The sequence below is a fragment of the Anser cygnoides genome, chromosome 1 (genome assembly GCF_040182565.1).
Source record: "Anser cygnoides isolate HZ-2024a breed goose chromosome 1, Taihu_goose_T2T_genome, whole genome shotgun sequence".
In the NCBI taxonomy this organism is placed as follows: domain Eukaryota; kingdom Metazoa; phylum Chordata; class Aves; order Anseriformes; family Anatidae; genus Anser; species Anser cygnoides.
Window position 1 is genome coordinate 123,710,519 of NC_089873.1, and position 23,363 is coordinate 123,733,881.

General features: G+C 35.6%; 1 protein-coding gene across 24 annotated transcripts in view; it reads left to right on the forward strand.

The window, feature by feature from the left end:
• Window positions 1-23,363, forward strand: part of DMD (dystrophin) — a 1,239,454-nt gene that overhangs the window by 1,016,299 nt on the left and 199,792 nt on the right. The window contains exon 1 of one of the 24 annotated variants that reach the window (XM_013192682.3): window positions 23,019-23,149. The exons of 22 other annotated variants lie outside the window; for them this stretch is intronic. In XM_013192682.3, coding sequence (XP_013048136.3) covers window positions 23,078-23,149 — 72 coding nt within the window. In that variant the 5' untranslated portion in view covers window positions 23,019-23,077. Of the gene's footprint in view, window positions 1-23,018; window positions 23,150-23,363 lie in introns of those variants that run through there. One more of the 24 variants, XM_013192681.3, reaches the window with a different exon arrangement.

The window sequence follows — 23,363 nt, forward strand, 5'->3', positions numbered from 1 at the left end:
AGTATCTTTTCTAGAGCCAAAGTAGGTATTAGAAAGAACTCTGAACATGGCTTCAAAACATCTAAAATCCTTTCTGTTAAGGTATCTTTTTCACTTTTAATCAAGAAAGAAATCTAAGGAGCCAACAGAAGGTGTTGTCTTGGCATTGGTTGATTGGTTGGAAGCAGAATTTTATTAAGGATAACAATATTAATTTTGGTAGAGCCTTACAGATATATGACTCCAGCATAAATGTCATTTTCTGAGTTTCTGAAGAATGAACAGACAGTATAGAATCTTAGCCTATGAAGAAAATTGTTGGCTATGTTTCTTATATCTCAGAATACTCTAGCAAGAGGGTTGGAGGGTGGGGACACAGAATAAAACCCAGCCAACTCCCCTCAACCCCAAGCCCTGAAAGGATATTTATTGGAACGTGTTGCCCAGGGAAATGGTGGTGTCACCGTCCCTGGGGGTGTTCAAGGAAAGGTTGGACATGGTGCGTAGGGACATGGTTTAGGGGCTGACATTGGTGGTAGGGGGATGGTTGGACCTGATGATCTTGAAGGTCTTTTCCAACCTTAATGATTCTATGACTCTGTGATATGCATTTCATATGGTTTAGCCTCAATATTTGACCAAAAAGCAGAATTTCTGCTTCACAAAGAAAAGTTTCATAAATACTCAATTTGGTATTAGTCCCCATCAGACCAGAGTGAAAAATACTCTAAATTTCCTTGAAATTAGGCATTCTCTAGAGCTTCTTACCACTTTGAAAAGCCTTTACTACTGGGAATATCCCCACTGCTACCAACCAGAATATCTAGAACTTTGGCCTCTAGAAGAAACCCACTGACCTTCAGTTCTGCTGTTGTGTTGTTTGTCCCCCTTCCGTTATGGTGACCTGAAAACTGAAGGTGTTGGAGGGGGGATGTCTGAGCAAAGCTGCAGTTCCTAGAAGGATGCAGATTGTCTATGTGCAGTTTGCTGGCAATCTAGGCAGGGCTTCCTTGAAACCTTATCTTGAAATTGGCAGAAGTTCATTGAGCCTGAAACATGTCTAGAAAGGTATTTCTGGCAACAGGAGCTGGTGAATGCCAATGAGAAAGTCAGACTATAGAAGAGTTTGTGATCTGAAAGCATACACTTTGCTTTGCCAAGCAGGCTATTTTTCTTCTCTTTCATTTGAATGTGACAAGTGAAACAGACTCCATTAATCAAGTAGCATTTCTTAATCAGATAAGTATATATATTGGCATCTTGATTCAGTTAAAATGATGGAATAGTTGAAGACTGGTGCCAAGTAAAATAGATTTGAGTGTTACATTAGTGCCACCGTCATGAATTCAAAGTTATATGGGCTGCACGCCCAAATCTTTGGGATTTCAAAGAAATTCTAGCAACATTTAAAGTAATATCCCTACCACCATTCATTCACAACTGATGGATGCTCAGGACTGAAGTGCTAATACCATTACTAATGTTCACTTTAAGAAGCTGTAGTTACATGGCACTTTTTATCCTGTTTAGAGATTTCATAATGTAAAACCATTGAATCAGTACAGTGTTCCTGTTGATGGTGCTGTTTTTTTTTTCCCCTCAGTCTTCATTAAGAGTGGTATATAAGCTGAGTTTCTGCTCTTTGTTGCCCCTGTGCTTTCTGTTATTTCTTATGCATCATCTGCAACACCATATGCTTTTACACAGATTAAGGCAATAGGTGTTAATTATTCATAAGTTTGTTATTCACATCTTTCAATTTTATTTTAGTAGCAAAAACTTCATTTTAAAGTAGGATAGAAATGTTGGTGTTTTTTTGTTTGTTTTGTTTTGGTTTTGTTTTACTATTTCCCTATTTTCATTTGTGGAAAAAAGCTTAACAAATTTACTCTTATTTTGTAGACATGAAATAATGAAATAAAGGAAAGGAAAAAAATGCAGATTTGCATAGCTGATGATTTAATACTTTTTACCTATTCGTTCATTAGTTAAACTTGTAACAAACACTTTCAAATGCAGCCAGTTGAAATGTGGCCTGAATACATGAAATATATGGGATTTAGATTTATTTTTAGTTGTACATTAAATATTTTTGTTAAGCTTGTTTCAAAGGTTTTTCATTACATGCTGTATCATCAGAAGGAAGCTGTTAAAACATACACTCTTGTCATCTGAAGTTACCTTGCTTCCCCTAAATATGCCAGCATGTGCAAGATATGCTTTGAAATTAATAATATTGAAAAACAACTCAGCAGTTGTATTTGCCTTATTTAATTCCTGCAAAGATTATTATGCTTCTATTAACTGTGCAATTATATTGCACAGCTTACTTGAAGTATCTCAAGCTGTAGCCTTTTTGATTCTATTTTAGCACTTCACAGAAAACTTCAAAGGTTGAACAACTGTGAATAGATCTAACCAAACAGTTTATTTTTCTGACTTCAAATTACTTTGGCTAAGTTCCTTCTTATTTACTTATATGACAAGTGTCATGTTTAAATGTAGTATTTTTGCATGTAAAAAAAAAAAAATAAAAATGCATGACTATAGGGTTTAAAGATGTGGTAATAGCCACGTGACAATTTACTCTTTGTATGTATATCTGAAGCACTAGTTTGAAAAACAGTCCAAGTCTGTATATGCTTAGGTTTTAGTGTATAAACAATTCTATGTGGAAGTGCGATAGTAAATAATAATAATTAATAATATTTGAGAAACGTGCACAGAAGTGGGGGTTGGAAAACAGTCTCATTCAAAGAATGGATAATTTATAGAAATTCTGCTGTGAACTATTAGTGCGTTTTGCTGTTGTAAAATAAGATTCCACTGGTTCATTTTCAAACTAGTGAATTACTTGGACATTATTTTTGGATTTGTGCTACTTAATTTAGATGAATGCATCATAAGGAGGGAATATTGCTTTGTAGGATGACACCCACCTTGCATGATAGTATCATTATAAAGTATATTTGTTCCATAGAAATGCTATAGAATTTAGAATTTATAGAATTGCACTCCCTCCCCATTGGCTTCTTTTTGTGTATCTGCATTTTATTCATGACCTAAAAGGTCAGTCTAAGGAAGAGGAAATAAATATTTACATTAATGTTTTAGCATAGTTTTGAAAAACAGCATTAAACAGGATCTATAAAAAGTGTTTAGAATGGATTTTATAAAATCAGTGTAGGAAGATAATACCATACCATGACACAAATGGATAAATTTCCAGTTTTTGAGTTCTTAATGGTGAGAAAATATGCTGATGAAGACATATATTTACTCTGTTACCTATTCATGTGATCTTAGACACAGTTACTACCCAAACAGAATCACTTTATTTATATATCTGATAGCGTATTTTTAACATGTGCTGTTAAAAATGGTCTGTTTCAATTGGATTTAACAATCCGAAGTATACGTCTATCTTACTTTGTGACTTGCATGTGATTTTGCTAACACATTGTATTTAAACTCGCATTTTGAACGAATCTTTAAGCCATGTGTGGTGAGCTATCAGGATTTCTCAGAACCAAGTAGCTTTAAGGAAATGGTGTTCTAGAAATAAGACCATTATATATAGCTGAGAATTTCTAGTTTGCAGATCACATGCATTTTCAGACATTCTAGGCCTTTCAGACAAGCAAAGTAAATTCAGTAGCTTATGTAGAATCCCATGTTTCCTAGCTGCATATGATTTGCACATACTTCATGTGAGCAGAGGTTATTCAGGTCTTCTGTCTTTGCAGCCCTTGGAGAAAGTACTTAGATGAGCATACGGCACTGCCAACCGTATATATGGTTACATCACACATTTAATCAAGACTAGGGTGATTTATTCCTGCAAAGCTGGACAAAAAGAAAGTAGCTTTTTCACATTTACAAGGACAAATTTCACAGTGGAAATTTTTCTTCACTTTGAAGAAAAATGAGTATGAGCTGGATTAAACCAACATAGCAGTTGTCTGTGAACAGTGTTTACAAAGTTTCTGGAAGCTTGAGGCTTGAAATTTTCAATTGAATTTTGTAGGCACAGAAAAGATCATAGACCTATTTAGTGGAAGAATGCTTCACACAGAAAGGTGGCTATAGCACAAGCAAGAGCAAAGGCTTTTGAGGCTATTGCAAAAACACAAAAAGCCAAAGGTCTACAAAGAACTACTCCTGTCTATTAAGCAAGAATTTCTTCATAGCCTTAATCATAAAAAGTTAAACTGGCCTTAAACAATGAAGTAAGCTAAGTGATTCATGCACTGACCTCCAGGTATTAACTGCAACCTCTACTACTTCGTGATGATAATTTATTAGGATTGTATTGTATGTAATGATCTTTGAATTCACACATCTGTTACTGTTCCTGTCCCTTTAGATGCGCTTGGTCTTTTTTTTTTTTATAAATCTTGATTGCAGTTCCTCTCATCCTTAAATAACAAACCTCAAAAATTACTAACAATTTCTCCTTCCTTCCTTCTCTCTTGAACTAAGATCCTGGATCAAAATATATAGAAATAATTTCCTGTTTTCCTAATTCTTTCTTTGATCCCATCCCTAATAATGAAAGAGATGCTAAAAGACAGAAAAATGATTTTTGATGTGTTTGTGTGTGTATGTACTTGCTGGTGACTTAGAATGGAGCTGAATAAATGCAAACAAACTATTTTGAGTAAATGTGTGTTTGGAAAAATTGGATTAATAGTGTTAGTTTTTGAAAAGATCAAATCTTGCAATAACTGTTGTTTGGTAGTTACAGAATTGGCAATTAAAAATAACACGGCATCGGATTTCTGAAGAAAGGAACGTGTGTTGCTATTTGATTAAAACCTGCTTGCACACTATACATCATTCAGTCTTCGCCACTTCATATAGTAACCTCCAAGAAGAAATAGCTGTCCACTGAAGTTTGAAGGGTGAAGTCTTTGTGTTTTAGATCGGTTACATCAGTAGAGGTGTCATTGATAAACTCCTAGACACTGTAGCTTAAAACACATCTTTTCACTGCTGCACATTATTGATGTTTCTTTAATTTTCTCATGTCAGTCTAGTTCATGTCTAATGGATTTGGAGAAATAAAAATTCATAAAGCGTGCAGCAAAAGTTTTATTGTTTGTTTTGTTTAAATATTTATGTTGAACAATTATTACCACCTTTTAGTTGTTTACTTTTTTTTTTTTTTTACAAAAAGGCAGACATCCTGCCCAGCCAAAGAGGATTTTTTTTTGTCTGTATGGTGGTTAAAGAACAGAAAAACAGAAGCCAACAGTTCGACAGGAACTATAATGATTAGAGTAGATAATTCCATCTCATTCTTTAGTAGGATATCCGCATGTTTCTCAACTATATTTTTAAGAATAGATGCAGCTCGAACTGAGAAGCAAACTAGTACCCACCTGTCGTCTATCCTGAGTAACCCATTACAGTTGTTTCCTTTTTAATAAATAAATAAATAAAATAAAAACATTTTAATTGTGTATTTCGCATATATTTTTTTTTAGAGAGAAAGAAATAAGGGTCAAGTGAAGATCAGCTTGTCAGATGAATTTCCATTTTGGCCGCATATTTTTTCTGAGTATTTTTGGTGAAGTCTATTGGAAAGGTTACCAAATTTCAGATGCTTAAAATCTAATTGTCATCACTGGAACAAAGTTGTGTAGATTGCCTTAATATACATAAGAGAAGCAGCCAGTTCTCAGGCACATCTCAAGTAGGTTGGATAAGTGGTGCCCTAGAAGGGCCTCTTTCTCTCCAGCCTGGAGCACTGATGGCTAACTTGGCTCTACACATCTAAAATTTGGTGAAATATATTCCACTTTCAATGTCTGAGCATCTGTTAAATCGGATTAAATCGAAAAAATTGTTTTGGACAAAACAATGTAATGGCAAACTCTCATTTTAGGGTGTTTCAGACTACCCATGGGATCTCAAAAGTATATAGCCTAGGCAGAAAATTATATATATTAAAAAATGAAAGTCAAAAAAAAATGAAAATAGTAGGATTTTGACATAGCAAACTGTTCTTCTGCTTTGCTTTAAAACAAAAACCCACAAAAAAATTAATATTAAATAGCAAAATTGTCCAATGCAGTGTATATAGCAGGGACTGAGTCAAAATCACTAGAGAGGGAATTGATGGTAGCATGTCATCTTGTAAAGGTCAGCAATTTAACGCTATTACTGTTTCTTAAATCTTCTCTGTTGCTTGTCCTCAAATCCCATTTCTCTGTGTTACCAATGCTTTTTTTTTCTTCTGTGTCCACTCTAATATTCCCTCCAAAACTTTATAGTTTTCCTAGTTTAACGATGAAGTTGGAGGTGTTTACATGAAGGTGGCATCTTCAAAGTGTTCTGACCATGATGCTGGGCAAAGTCATTTCAGTAAGTTTCTTTGCACTAGTACTTGCCATTGCCTTTTTTCACAATACAGTTGAATGGGAGCAATTTCTTCCTGATTGCTAGTTTATACCTTACCACAAATAAACTCTCAGATTTTATGTGAGCTTGAAAAATGCTCCTAATAATGTTTCCACGCGATATGGCACTATGCATTACAAGCAGCCTGCTGAAGTACCAATGCTTTTTTTTTTTTGGTTGATTTTTAAAAAGAGTAAAAAAAAAAACAAGTGGGTGTAAAAGCAGATGAAGGTGCAACACAAAGTGCTGAAAAAGGAAAAACGTGTGGAAAAAAGTGATTAGGAAATCAACAGAAATAGTTATAAAACACTAAGAACTTTATGCATTCTGAATTTAGAATTCTGTAAAGTTACTTAAGCTTGGTTGAAAAGAGCACAGGGCAGTGGTACCAAGAACAAATAAACTCTGCCAGGCTTGAGAACTGTTTAAGGCAGAAATTCTTTTCTGTCTTAACTTTGTTTCATTGGAAAATCACAGAGCCAATAATTTTAAGGGCATTTTCACAGCAATTTATCAGAAAAGGATCACTCCTATCAGTACTTTCATCTTCCTGAAAGGAATTTGCTTTTTTTAATGAGTTAGAGATGGCCAAATTTCTCTTCATGAACGGTTGCTTAAAGGCAAACTGGTGAAATGGAAAGGTTAGATGTCTGCTGTAACATCTTCAGTGATGTTCATTTTCCGTTTTCATAAATTCTAGAAAAAAATAGTAATAAGTAATTAATGTTCTGAGCCCAACTCAACTAGCTATTGCTGGTTTCGATCATCTTAAAAAATTGCAACCTCAGATCTTTGTATGTGGAGATGTAACTTCAGTGACAACTTGCTGATAATGAGTCATTTTCAGACACAGATGAATTAAGCATCAGCTTGTAAAAAAAAAAAGTAGTAATTTTAATTCTTATTTGGAAAAAGTTGTGTGAACTTGATTTTTCTATGCAGCATATGATTGAATCGTTGGCTTGCTGGCTATCATGGGTCTTTCTCTGCTTTTTAGGGAGATAAGTAAAAAAACAAAACACATTGGGGTTATTCCAATTCAAAGCAAATTCCAAAAGTCTAGCTTTTTCGTGAAACAAAATTTCTGTTTTCTGATCACTCATTGCCAGAAATTGTTGTAGTAGTATCTCTAGAGTATTCTGACTACTACATGTATTTCCACGTGGCATATAGAAAATACCATCACAGTAAAATGTTGATGTTAAAAATTAAGTCCCTGAAAAAATGGGATTTAGACTGCATACTTGTTCTCTGAAAAATTGCTATATTTTTCCAATAAAGATGAACTGCAAAAACTGCTTGCATAGAGCAATCGAAATGTGTACAGTAGGCTACAGTTTTTAATGTCCCTGTTTGAGAGGACCTACTGTGGGTTTTATAAAAGTTTACTTTCCACTTTAAAGGAATTAAGAGTGAAGACTTACCCAGGTTATCCAGGGATGAAGGAGATCTCCTGTTTGCTGCTTCTTTGCAGAAGCCCAACAGGTGACTTACGCATATCGTGACTGTGTTTTCCTACTATAGCAGGCAGCCTACAGTTACGTTGTTCAGGGAGAGCTCAAGTTTTGCACTCCCTATAAAGGCAGAATAAGACTTGTTGCAAGAGGCAGGCAGAGCAACGTATCTCTTCAAAAGCAAGCCTTTTGTGTAGGTGACAGTTTGTGAAACACACTTAACCTTCAGGAGTAGTATGAAAAGCAGGGAGAAGTTGGTGATTCCAGTTCAAATCATTAAAGTTTCACAATTCCTTCAAGAAACTTTTTTTTGTTTATTTTTTTCCTGCAGAAGCTTGGCTTGACTACTTAATGCTTAGTGCCCATCAAACATTTTCCTTCCTGCTCTTATCTCCTTTTGAGTAGGCCCTTAATCCTTCTGATTAGGTAGTTTTAACAACAGGGATTAAAGCACAGCTGTTTGATAGAAAGTTAATCCAGGGCAGTGGTTACTTTTCCATCCCTAAATTTGGGGTTGTGCTGCCTGTGGAATTTAGGGGTTGGCTGTTGTTGGTGGTAATCAGGGCAGGCTGGGATTCAGAGCTAATAGGGGTCCATCTGCATATGGCTTGGTGCTGCACTGTTTAGGCTGTCTGTGTCTGGCTCTTGGAATTACCTGTGACAGCAAGATCATTTTGGCAGATGGCTGCTGTGGCCCATGGACAGTTATATTTGAAGGATGGTGGTGACATTATATTTCCTGTTCATCATACCTTGCTCAGGGAAGAGACTTGCCCTCCCTCAGCTGCTCCTTTGTTCCTTTTTCTTCAGTCCAATATGCAAATATATGAATTGTCAAGTAATTTATTGTTTTTTTTATTTACATTGCCTTTAATCTAATATAAATTTTGCATGCCAAGCATGTTCTTTGGCAAGTAAATGTAAAATATAAATGTAAAAAGAAGATGTAAACAGCTTGCCCTTATTTCCTTTTTCATCAGCCACAAAAATTTTCTCCTACAGACTATTTTATTTCATTTCCTTTCGTGTAAGGCTGTGTCCTCTTGAGACATTGTTTAAGCAGCAACTCATGTCTGTCCTCACTCGCGTGTGCCCTCGGCAAACAGACGCAATTGCTGAGTAACAGGCAACACAACTTTGAATGTCATTGTTTGGTTTTTAGGCTTTCAACAAGTCTGCAGAGGGAACGCGGAGCTCCACTGGGGGAAATGAGCATCACTATTCCATTTAGCAGTGCAGTTAGATTATGAAGCTCTGTACGTGCAAGGCTGTTTATTACAGAAACTCCCTAGTGTGGAAAGAGAGTTTTGAATTTTTCCTATTAGTAAGTCAAATGTGTAGAAGCTGCTTGAAGAACACAGGCAAATTCTCAGTTTTAAATTTCAGATCACTATTTCTTCTGTTATTTAAAAAAAAAATAGTACACTGGGAAAGGATGTGAGATTAAATAACAAAGCTGCCTTTTACAGAAAGTTTTAGAGCTTTTGTTTCTATTAACTACCTCATTCTCTTTTACTGAGTTGGCCAGTGATCAAGTTTAATAGCGTAACACCACTGAGTAGCATAACAGTGACTGTTGTTATGAGTGCCTGCTTCAGTCATAGTTTGCCTAATTCCATCTTTTAAATCTCAGAGTTTTTATGCACATTTCACTGAGTTAAGACAAAGTACAAAAACTTCCAGAACTACTTCTGGGATATGAGACATTTTTAAGCCTTATTTCTCTTTTTGCATCTTCCCCAACCTGAAGCCTCGAATTCCTATGATCATGCAGATGTTAGCATATAATCATTATGGAATCATTTTTTGTGTCACTTCGTATAAGATAGTGGCTTTTTATCAAAGATACAAAACATTTCAGGTGTCTCTCTTGCTTTTCTTTCGTGTTCAGAAGGGAAACAGTCTTCTGGGATTAAAAAGAATTCATCAATCTTTTTAATTCTCTGATGAAAATAGTAGTGGTACTTCAAAGGGGAAGAGGGGGAAAAAGAAAAAAGAAAAAAAAAAGCTTATTTCCTCCTTCTTCTGATTTTGTTCCTGTGAGAAACCTGTAGTCCCTGGCACAGAGGTAGAAGCTCTCCCTCCATGAGCAGTCGCGTATTACACAATAACCCAGGTTCATGGTGTTAACCTTATCTCCTAATACTCTTTATTGCTTATGGATAAACCCTCATTTGCTTTTTTATATATAAAAGCTTTTGAAATTAGTGAAAGTTAAAGTTTACATAGCCTTCTACAAATCAGAACATGATATATTGTACTTCATTGAAAAAATATTCTACCTCTCTGTTCTACGTCTGAGAGTCTGCAGCTGGAGTGCAGTGTCCAGTTTTAGGCTCCCCAGTACAAGAGATGGATATACTAGAGGGAGTCTGGTGCAGGGCCATGAAGGTTGTTGGGGCCTGGAGCACTTGATACATGAGGTTAAGCTGAGAAAGCTGCACTTGCTCAGCCTGAGAAGGAGAGTCTACAGCTTCCCGACTGGAAAGATGACAGAGCAGACTCTTTGCAGAGGTGGAAAGTGGCAGGATTGCAACAGGAGCACGAGAAAACATGGGAAGTTCTGACTTGATATAAGGATTTCTTTAGTTTGGGAGGTTTTGCTGATGGGGGAGAAAGGGAGGATCAAACACTAGAGCAGGGGTCTGTTGTGGAATCTCCATTCTTGGAGATGCTCAGTGCTCATCTGGGCAAGACCCTGAGCATCCTGCTCTCACTGGACATGCTTTGAGCAGAAGATTGGATCAGATGTGGAGGTCTCTGACTTCCCGTGTGATCCTGTGATTCTAAATTTTAGCTAATACTACGTTTCACAGCAGGAGTGACTGTCCAGAGGTATTTCTGGACTTGTGTGGTATACTAGGTTTTTACTTGGCAGGTTTTTGAATTCAGACGTTGAATGAAGAATCTGTGCTCTCTCACATTCTTCTAATATTTATTGCACCCAACGTGTATATGGTGTGTATTAAATTACCTTTTGTTGCAACAGATTAAAAAGGTGTACTTTCGTTATAACTCCAGCATGGATAATTATTAATGGATAAGAATTTTTGTTACGAGTTTGGTCAGCATATCACTGTACTTTTAGCTCTCTAATAATCACAATATAGCAGCAACATTTGATTTAGTTAATCAGTTTTCCACAATCACTTCATGAATATTTTTACTCTTAAACAGATACCTCTCATACAGTACTTTCACAAACTGTTAAACATATTCAGCATTTTATATTCAATCATGGCAACCAGCTTATATATTTTAGAATTCCATTTTACTGTGTGCTAGAAATCCCTTTTGTTTATAACTTCATAGCATTTTTTTCATTTTGAAGGTAAATAAATTCTTTTGAAATGAAGAATATTAGAGAGTACCTAACTTAGAAAGAAGCTTAGTCAGATCATCCAAGAAGAGTGTGAAATTTTATCCATGCCAGGAAATTGAATTAATCATTAAGACTGAAGGTTTAGACAATAAATAAAAACACAGGTTACAGAGACTTTCTGAGCACATTCTAATGGCAGGTGATGTTTAGCACATCTGGATCTGTCCTTGTTAAAAAACACGTGCCTGTTTTTGATGTCTTTAAATACAATCTGTATTTTTTCTTCTGTATTTATTCTATATTTGAAAAAAAAAAAAGTAAATATGAGAGATGCTATTCATCTTCTCTGCAGAGAATGCAAAGAAAACTAGGTGTATAAAAAGAAGAGCATTTCTGTTATGTCCAAAGTTATCTTTTGGCAATAATGATGCACCTTCTTTCAGCTTGATACAGATAGATGTGATAACTAATAGGTATGTATGAACAAAGAGTATTTTTTTTAGAATGAAATTGAATTTTTGTGTTATTATTTATTATGATGGCTACATTCTGATTGAATCCTGAGAATCTGGGAACATCCATTGCAGATGGCTGCAGTCCTGCCCCTTTCCTTGGCTGGGAGTTCCTGGGTTTTAACTCAGCATATACTGCTTCTCTTACCCATTCTCAGCAATGTCCATACAAAAGCAGTATCTTTGGGTATGTTACATGAACACTCTTCAGAAGTGTCTGTTATATAAGAAAGTGGGAGTAAAACAAGTATGATAAACCAGGTATCAATAATAATTGCTTTTTACCTTTAATTTTTTTCCATTTAAATTATTACTACTTCCCCTCTTAATTAGTTGTTAGCATTTACTTTGAATAATGAACTGATAACCAGATCCTTTTTGTTACAATGTAATACATTGGTTTTGACATCAACTCTTCCAAGTTTGCCTGTAGCACCGTGAAGTGTTCCTCAGCACATGACTTTTTCAACCTGTGGAGGTATTACGAATGTGACCAGACCATATGTTTGAGCAAAGTCTTCAGTTTTCTAATATACTTGAGTCCCTTTTCTGCATGTTTTCATAAATTTTACGAGTCTGTAGTACTTTGGGTAGATACTTTCTCGGAAATTGAAATGAGATCACCAGTTCATAAACCATCAGCCACATGTTTGTGTCATATTTAGCACCTTGCCAAGACTAATGAGGGCAACATGTTAAAAGAAAAGAAAAAAAAAAAAACTTCTGGATATAGGTTTGTGCCAAAAGAGTATCTTTGTGAGGTGATTGGTAGCTGTGGTGTTCTAATTCTGTGATTAATAAAGTATTTGAAAAGTGATCTTGACCAAAGAGCTATAAAAGCAATTCTGGGGTATAAACTTGGCCATGGATGGCATACTTTGGAGTGACAGCAGGAGAAGATGGCCTATTTGATCTCTACAGGAAATTAAGAGCATATGACAATCCTACAGTATTTAAGATCTGCCTAGTATATTGACTTTCTGGCAAGAGAGTACTCTAACATCTGAGAACATGCCTAAACCCCGAGTTCTTTTTTAAGTTTGAAGAAAGAGGGATACTAAGGTGGAAGTTTGTTATTTGAATTCCCTATAAATTTGTTACTTGGATTCTATTACAGTATGCTGATCAAACCCACCTCAGTTCTTCCTTCAGTACTAATGCTATACATGAATTGTAAAAGTATGTATTTCACTTTTCTTTTTTTTTTTCTTTTTTTTTTCTGTTTGTGATGTAGAAAACTAAATAATGTAGCAGCTATTTTCACCTTATTTCTGTAATAGTATCTATATTTGTCTCTCTGGCTGTGATCTTTCGGTTGTTACTGTTAGAAGTCTTCATTTTGGGCAAAATTCAGATAGGCTTTCACTTTTCCTCCATCAAAATACAAACAAGCCTTGAAAAGCATTAATAATGGTTTTAGGTGGTTGTCTCTATGTGCAGATCTTGGAGCTGATTATTCCTATGTAGATCAAAACAAAAACAGTTACATGATTTCACCAATACAGCCTCTAAATGAAAACTGTTTCATTTTTAGTATGATAATGAAATTTTAAATGCGCTTTTTTTTTTTTAATTTATTTAACCAGAATTGCAGAGAAGGTAGAGGGAACGAGTGTATTGTTTTTCAGTTGGTGACTATGAGAGTCAGTGAGTCAAATTAATTTTTTTTTTACTGTCAAACTGAAAATCATGAACAGAAGCTGATTTTCTCTCCAAAATAGCATTTCTCTGAAAATAAATAAATAAGTAAATAAGATTAAAAAAAGAAGTCTATCTGCATGTCAAAATTTACTGGTGAACTACTTATATTTTAATAATATTTGTCATTTTAACCAGGACTGTGTGTATTGTAGCAGTGAATGCATCTTGCTAGGAAATCCTAGAAAACACCAAGTAATTGCTTTCAAAATTGTAAATCTTATTCAGGAGATCCCTTGATACATGCATCCTGTTCAACTTTGCTTTTGATTTTTGGATGCGACAAAATGTGATTTGACTTTGCCATAGAGACACCAATCAATATGATAGTTGAAGTTGTTGTTTTGTTTAAAAAAAAAAATCTTTTTTCAGCTTCTGAACTTCTGCTAGTTATTTACTTATTTTGAGGCAGTCAATATACATTATATCATATGAAGCATTTTATAGTAGAGCGTACTTCTGGATATATCTGCCTGTGGTTCTGGATGTTCTGAGAGAACTGAAAGCACTAGGAATTCTTTGAGCTGAAGACTGATAAGTCTGAAACTTTTCCTCTTATGTCAAATTCCTCACAAATGCAGTACTCCAATACAATAGCATGATGAATGCTTAAACATCTTGGTTCGTAGGTACTAACAACAAATGATTAGACCAGAGGTAATACTGTGCATTTTAATTTTAAAATCATAGTGCTGGTTTAAAAGTGAAAGTCCTGGTGCTGTGATCAGTGTGTTGCCATGAGCAGGGAGCTGAGGATTTGGGGTTGGAGGGTAAGAAGGAAAAGCCCACTGGGGAAGGCTGGAGCACCATGTCCACCCAAGACCTACAGTGGGCTGCAGGTGACTGCAGCTCCTTTTTGCACCCCCCCGGTCCAGGCGCCAGTGGCTTTTGGCACCACATCAACCCTTTTGACAATGTCTCCTTAGGGCTACCTGAGCTTCTGTAGCTCTTCCAATCATTGCATTTAGCAGGGGGGTCCATTCTCACAGAGAGGTGCCATAATCTTACAGATAGTAGCTTTGGCCCATTGGCTCCTCACCAAATGTCTGAACCTTCAGTACCCCTCCTACTTTGCAGGGTTGCTGTTGTATCAGGCGTGTCATCAGGAGGATAAACCTAACGTGTCTCACGGCAGTCTAAACCCAGCTCATGTTCATTGTTAGTGGGTGAACTGCCCAGCACTCAGTGACTTCTGTTCTGTGGTGACAGGAAAATCTGACATCCAAGGACTGAAATAACTTTGCAATAACTTGACTGCCTCAAGGCATTTTCTCTGTGGTAACTTTTGACATCTCTTGCTTAAAACCTAGACGGTCAGAAGACCTGAGGCCATGCTAGCATGGTCTGTATTCCCACTGAAAATTGAGATTAAGTGTACTTTTGCCCTTCTGCTCCCCAGGTTTTTGTCTTCCCTGAGCTTGCCTCAGGACACCTCATATTGGGAGGATTTGACACAAGTAAATGCAGAGTACTGGAGCTTTCTCAGCATCCCCCCCCCCCCATCCTCCTTAACCTGGCCTTGATTAAGAACAGTTAACTGCAGCAGGTCTTGCACTTCAGAAGAGAGTAACACCTGAAATAGTGTACATTCCTAATTGAAATCTCATTATCTTTGGAACAATGCTAACTTTTAAAGGAACCCTAAAACTGTTAAATTTTGTTGTTCTGAACCAGTTTTCACAATGCATAATGTATGAGGCCTCTAGTTTTTGCTTTGTGTTCTGTGTTGTTCTCTTTACAGTTTTAATAACAATTTATGTTGTTTCAATTAATAGAACATCATGCTATAGAAATCATAATTTTTCTTCAGGCATCAAAATGTTACCAACAAAAAAGTGAAATGTCAGAATTTATTTTAAAAAGAAGAAAGATTGCAAAAAGTATTTGTGACAAAAGGAATTAGGATGATGTGTAGAACAAAACTATCATTTTAAAAGGGTTTGGAAGAGGATTTTTTATGTCTGTGTATTAGAGGAGGGGTGAAAGTATATCTGGAATTCTGTAGGTGGTAACATGAAATGTCAATGTACGCATTGGTGCATTGAAATCTTCGACACTTTTCTGTGAAGCATAGACAGTTTGTACATACAAGTAATTCTTCTTCTAGGAATGGTTATATGTAATTAGCAAATCTCAGGTATATTTCACTACAGGTTTGTGACAGAGAAGTAAACCTTTTTCTTTTTTCTTTCCTAAGATGTTTTTCTCCAGGCTTTGAGACAGTTGTGCAGTTCAGCCTTTCTGGCTGCTTGTTGTAAGAGAAAATCAGTATTAATTGGAAGCACTGAGATGTCAGTGGAACTAATAGAGGTAGATGCTCTCCAAATTATCCAGCAGGACTTTCAGACCTTGCCTGAATAACTGAGTGGAAGTAAATGTTCCTGCAGAGGATGCTGCTGCCTTTGTGCTGCTACTGTTTCATCTCTGGCAAATGGAGAGAGGGCAAAATTAGACATGCTGAAAGTAGCAACATAATTATTTTGCTGCAAAAAAAAATTGCCGAAAGATTGACAGGGTGAGTGTGCTGACAGAATGTGCAGGTGTAATGGAATCAGACATTCACTGAAGTGCTAGGGTCAGGACCAGCATATTTGTTGGGAGTAGACTACCTTATGAAATCTGCAAAACTGTGTTAGTTTGTAATGGGCCTAATGGTTTTTACTTTTCAGAAAATTGTGTGTATGAGTACATGCAAGTACATGCATATTTATGCCATTTCCCTCCTATTCACCCAAACCTCGAATATGATTTGCAAAGTCAGATATCTAATCCCATACTTAGACATCTCAGTAGAGGTGGCTGATTTTCTGGCATGCAGAACTCTTGCAACTCCCACTTTAAAATATGTGCTTTGTTTGCCTTGCTGCATTCGTTTACCTGTAGGTCATTAAGTATACAATCTGGTAGTAAAATATAGTTACATCATACAGTAAAAGTGTTTCCTTTTTGTGGTGACTAGGAATTTTTCTCCCTTGGTGTAATCTCAAGCTAAAATGAAATTTCTTTCTGATTAGGATTTCCCTTGTAGATGTAAGGACAAACAAACAGTAAAAAATAACATCTTCCATTAAAGTTACGATTACCGGAATAGTTCATACTTGTCTAATCTAATGGCAAAGGCTGCATCAAATCCTGGGTGAAACTAACTCTGTAAATATAGATAGCTTTGTGTGTTTAAAGATTAATTATTTTATCCATTTATTTGTATTTCATTAAATGTAAATGAAAGTAGTCATTCAGTTTTCTTTCAGTCTTTCAGAAATGCACTAAGAAATCCATAAACTCCCCCCAACTACATGGAAATACTACTATGTAATGAAATGTATTTAATTATTTTTGAATACAAATTAATTGCTATAGGTTTCATTAAAAAAAAAAAAAAGTTAGATTATTTCATTATGAAAAGGGAGAAATGTAAGGTCTTGTGCTATATTTGAAAAGCCAGTCCTGTGGAAGAGGATCTGCACAATTAAAACATACGCATGTTCACATGATTGTGTTGTTGCTCTTAAAGCTACTACTCCATAGCTGAGGTAGCTCACTGTTAATGAAATTAAGAAGCCCACACCAAGCTCACGCTGTCTTTAAGACAGTAGCTATATCCTAGAATGTTCCATTTAATCTGTTTCAATCACCTGAATATAACCTAAATTGAAAGTTGTTTGTGCCTGAACATAAGGATTATTTATTTATTTATTTATGAAGACAAGGCCAAATTTGCTAAAGAAAGCTTTTTAATCTTATTTTAGGTGAAAGTTTTCAAATGTGAATTTTGTTCCTTTCTTACATTTTTGATACACAGAATTTAAAACCATAACAGTGATAGCTGCAACTTACACAGATTATTTTCTGTGGGGTGAAGTTATCCTTTTAGCTTCCACTTATCAACATTTGCCTCTCTGTTTGAGGACTAACTCTTACCCTTTGTTATCTTGAAAATTGTGTTGGGAACCTAGAATTGCCTTAATGATATTCATAAGCTTATCTTCCCAATAGAGAAAGACCTTTTTATCTTTCTTTTTAATCAAGTCATTAGCATGAAACTCAGAGATGTAATCATACCAGACTGGAATTGGGGTCATGCCATAGGCTAGCTCAATAGGAGGCTTCATGGCATGATGATGTATAGCCATTTCACAACAATGCTTTTAACTCAATAAGTCTGCCCTTTAATTACATTTTAAATCTAATTTGAGAAGTTTTTATCATTATGTAAATTGCTCAGTAAACGCTCCCATTCTAAGACCCAATAAAAGTTCTGCTTATGGTCTGAGAAAGTGAATGGTTTAAAAGCTCAATGGAGAGATTAAGAGCTTTTTTCCCAATTCATTCATTGTAAAAGGTCTTGGCTGTGTTAGTTCAGGTGGTTTATGTAGTAGCAAAAAATTATGTTTATCGCTGTTAGATTCTCACTGTTAGATTGTTCAGGAACTATATAGTTCCCAAATTCTTACCTGAATTAGTTGTATTTTGATCTACAGCTCCAAAAGAAAGAAAGAAAGAAAGAAGAAAAAAAAAAAAAAAAGGATAACTGGGTCTGAGAAGAACGATTACATTTAAAAGCAGTTACTCCAGTTGGACCAGTAGTGTCTTGCAAAGCAGAAGAAATATTTCAGAATTATGTTCCAGCATTAATCTAAAAGACAGTGTTTCCAACCTACAAGAAGTGACTTTTTTTTTTTTTCTCCCTGTTCAAATACTTTGAAGGTAACGACTAGCTCACAAGGAAAGACAATCATAAAGAATGGTGCAAACTGACTTACTCTTGCTAGGAACAAAGGAAATAGATCAAGTGCATCTTGCACTGAGTTCTAGCTCTTGCGTTTAAAAATGCATTGGACTTCCTGTGCTGTAGCCATTAATTCAACATCACCAGAACTACATAACCCTCGAAACTATTCCTTTCTCTAGCAGACAAAAGAATAATCCCTGATCCTGACAAAGGTGCCATATGCATGGATCTTTGCACCTCCAAAAGTTCCTAGAGTCTGTAAGGGAAAAAAAAGGAAAAAAAAGATGTCAAACTCTCTGAACCCTTGCACCAAGTTTAGTGTTTTAGGCAAAAATGAAGATTTCCAGCAGCTTAGACATGTAGCTAAATAAAAGCAAGTAGGATGCATAAGCTGGCATCTCATCACTAAGGTACCTAAGCTGTGCTGCACAGGCTTGCAAAATAGACGTTCCCTCCAGTTCCTATGCTTCATGTGTATTTATGTAAGCTTATGTAAATATGCCACTATTTTATGCTATTTTAAAATTATTTTTTTCCCAGAAATTTTTCTGAGAAAATATAAATTATTCTGACAGTATGAAGAAGATGATTAATTTGGCTAACTACACAGCTGGAGTAGAATTATATAGGTCTAGGATTTTTTTTCAGTAATTTTTTGGTAGCTTTTCTAACCATTTCGGTATTAGTATTGTAGAACCTTAGTACCATGCAGTATAGTATTTTTGAGTAATGTATAGCCACTCAGGTCTGAATTGCTGATGCTTTGAGTACATGTAGGTAACTATACAGACTGACTTTGGTTTTTTAATTATTGATAGTAAAGACGAATTTTCTTCCTCTATGCTGATTTCCTTTAATCAGATGGTACTGTCTTTAATTTTCTGAGCCTTCTTACTCAATTAACCCCATTTATTTTATTAGTAACTTTATGGTAACTAGAAAATGTAAAATGCTTCATTAGAAATGAAAAGCACAATTCCAAGGACAGAGCTGAGTTTGTACAGGAGGATTTAAGTGCTTTAATTTCTTTAAATTATTACGTAATTAATTTTGTTTCTACCTTTTGTAAAAGATAAATGTTTTGTCAGCTGCGCTACATTAATTTCCATGTCTTAGTCTGACTCATGTGTAGTCCAACTAACGTAACTAATTATTTTTTTTCTGGGACTTAATTTTACTTTCAGCCTACCAATTCCTCTCTGATTTATTGCCAAAATAATGGCAGATTTGCAATGTGTCATGTCCTCCATATGTCATTCCCATGTATTGCATATGGGATATGAAGGATTTTTACACTAGTTTGTTAATTATTTCTGATAAAATAACCCATCTTTTTGAATTCTTAAAGGATTATATCTGCTATGTGATATTATCATAGGGATTATCATTCTTAGTCCTGAGTTGCTGAGTATCTGATGGTTTTACGGTTTCAAGTGTTGTTCAATAATGAGGAAGCATATAGAAATTAAGGTGGTCATTGTGCTATTTATGAAGTCTTCTAACCTTTGATATAAAATTGGATTCTGTATAGGCTGAACAGAATTACTGAGAAGCATAAATACTATACAGACTTATTCTATATAGTATAATAAAGAGAATGCACATTTTTAAATGTGTAGAAACCTATAACAGCTATTCAACCAGGTTTCTGTGAGCAAGTCTTACAATACACTTTATCATCTAACTATCATTTGCCTTAATAAAGGAGGATTTCACTATGGAATTCTTAGGCAAATCTGTCATGATAGGGAGGCAATTCTTTATAAGTAGTTCACTCTTAGTCACCTTTAAAAAAAAAAAGTGGGAAAGTTGAAAATTAACTTAGGCTAATAATCATTACTCATCAATGAGTTACCATAGCCAATGTTTTGTTTTTGTATTTGTTGTTGTTGTTATTTGTATTTTATTTTTCTACCTTCTTCAAGAGAATGTATTTCCACACAACACCAGTAATAACCACTACAACAAAAAAGCAGTGTACAGAGACAGCTTAAGTCCAACAGTAACTTAGCAAAATTATACCAGGATTGATTTTCATCCTTTGCAATTCCTATGTGTGCTTGAACACAATGGAAAAGATGAAAGGCAATAAATAGTCTATATTTAGTCTATATTCGATGCTTCTTGGTATGATGTGTAATGACTTTTGCAAATAGCAATTTATAAGTTGAAGTACATCCTCCTGTTTTATTCTTGTCAAGAAAAAGAGTCTAGTTCATATTGATCTTTCACTTCTATTTTTGAAACATGGAAATTATTTATTTCAGAAAACAAATAAAAGATTTATAGATCTTTTTCATACATGCACTCTGCTTCTCTTGGGACAAGGAGTCACAAAGAAAGGATCTGAAATACACCAACCAAAATGGAGTGAATACCTCTGTTGTTGTCTTGTTTCTTTATGTTACCTGCATAGATGGAGTGAACTGTTTTTAGGATTATTAGAAGATGTGTAGTTTACACAGATAATTTGGACTAAGGTCCTGAATACTAGCTTCTGATAAGAGTACTTCAGTTTTCATGTTTGTTACCCATTTAACTAACTGTCCGGTTTGACTGTGGTACTCTGTAGCATTCTGAAATAAAAAAGATAGGCTTAATTTTATTATCAGAAATATCTATGTGTGGGGAGAAAAGCACAGAATGTCAAGACTATAAGAGAGTTTTTCTAAAGGCAAGAAAAGTGTGTAAGTGCATTTATTTTTACTTTTCTGTTATAAAGTACTTTGAGTGTGATAAAATACCAAGAGGGCCCTGATTTGACAAGTTCCTACTGTGAATAGTTATTTGATGTACATATTTCATGTTCTCGCTGAGGAAGAGGAAGCTATTTTCATCACCACCCTACAAACTAAGAATTTTTTGCAACAGGTAAAAATATGATAATTCTTTCATACAGCAATAGATTTATCTATTTTGAAATGTGGAAGGACCTCAGAAGTATATAGACATTAAAAGTGATTTTATTTTATTATTTTTTTTAATATGAACTTTCTCCTTTCTTATATTATTTTGGCTATTTACTTCAGTTTTATGGTACATAACCTCAGGACTGACTTAAAATCTCTAAATACATACACGAAGAGAATGAACTTAGTAATAAAGTATTCTTCAGTCAAGCAAACATAAATAAAATATAGCTGCTGGAAACTGAAGCTATCAACATTCAGACTTGAAATAAAGTACAAATTTTCAAGTGATGGTATTCATACCTGGAATATCATACACGTTTATGTACCTTAATAATAGCATTTTTAAAAATCAGAATAGGTTGCTTCTCTGAAATATATGTTTAAATTCAAAAAGGAATAATTCTGGAAAATTCTGTTTGTTTTTATAATCTACGACTCTGGCATAGAACTTTTATATATTTGTTGAGGATAGGAATGTGTATGCGTTTATATAAATTTATACATTTATTTTATGCAACTCTCCACTGTCTTTCTATAAAGTCCCTAACATCTTTAAATACCTCCTGACTGACAAAAATATGTTTTTCTGCCTATTTTGAAGAACCATACGGATTCTTTGTCTTTTCTGTTGAGGGCCAAGTCTTGCTTTCCCCCAGTTTATAGCTATGTTAAAAGCATTCTTTCTCTCTTCCTCTGAAAGATAGAATGAATTCTTCTATTTTAAAATAGGTAGGTGCAACTTTACATCAGGTCCTAAAAGATTTTTAATTCTTACTCTCTCAAAATTCCTAGCCTGTGTGTCAGGTCAGGTGATGAAATTCCCATTCTTAGATTAGAACTGCAATTGCCACATTTAGTGCCTGCGCTAAGAAAATGGCTTCATTCCTGTGAGTATTTAACATCAATCAATAAATACAGTATTTATAATGCAATTGCGTTCTGCTGAATTACTTCTGGTGTATTCCGAAGTCATTCCTATTATACTGCTAGGGTGAACATAGATAAGTATTTGGATAAGAACTCCTATACTGTACCACAGGCATTCATAGCCCTCCTTGAAATTGCTCCAAATACAGTGCTAATCGTTGCTGTGCATGAAATGGGTATCCAGCAAAGTACAACAAATGGCACTTGGAATAGCAGTAGCTGAACAAGGACAACCTACTTATGATTCAGTGTCGCTAACACCGCACTTAAAAAATCCAACCAAACCATTTCAATTAGGAACACACCAAGTAGGCAAGTTGTGTGCTTCCTTCCTTCAAAGTCATTTTTATAAAGCAAGCTAGAACAAGTTTCCATTGGGGACCATCTGTGATGTTCAGTTAGCTCTGGGTCTTGCCCGCAAATGCCATCAGCCATTTCCCCTTTCGCGTTTCATCCCCAGCATTCCCATTTCAGGCAGCAAGAAACCACAACCAGAACTCTTAGTGCCCAAGCATCCCATGAGAAAATGAAGAGCTTTATTCACTCAGTCGGTGCACTTAGTTTGAAAGCAGAAACGATTTTGTGCAAATGTGGCTATGTATAAACTACGTGTGCGCTTGTGTATGTGTGTTTAAATTTATTATTATTTTCTCTCAGCTTAAAGAGCTTGTTTCAGCTGCTGCTCTCTGCGGGTGAATCTGTGACCTCGCGGGGCTGCAGCGTGCAGCGTCTTGGAGCAGGGCAGCCCGTGCACAAAGGCTCCATTCAGCGCGTGGGCAGGCAGGAATGCTGGTACCAGGCAGCTCTCGAAGGAATGTTCTCTTGGCAGAAGCAGCCTTGCTAAAAATGAGGGGGAAAAATGAATTTAAAATGGAGAGCTGGCCTGCAGTTACAAAGTGATAAGAAGAGCTGGCTGTTCAACATAAGCTGTTGGTGGCATATTCTGGGTCTTTGCTATTCTCAGGCCCTCCTACAGCCATGGCCCTGACCAGTGTTTTGGTACAGCACAAAGTAGCTGTTTATTGCTATTGACTGTTGAGGCCTGTGATCTGAAATGCGTTCTGTCAACAGAATGTAAGGGAACTTGGCATTTTAAAGCTCTGCTGCTGCAGACGCGCAGATTTCTTGGAATTGCCATGCAGCAGGAGCGGTGCTGCAGTCCCCAGCTCAAGCTGAAAATGTTGCACAGGAAGACCTATCACGTGAAGGTCAGATTTACCTGAAATCCCAGGGGGGTTGTTTATTTGTTTGTTTGTTTTCCTCATCAGCACAGTAAATATATCTTGTCCTTAATTTGTTGCTGCTCAAAAGCTAGACTTCAACTTTCTAAATTTGTTCAGTAGGCTCCATATGGAAATACAGTCCTTATTCAATGGATTCATGCAAAAACGAAAGGTGATTGTGTGTATAGTACACAATATT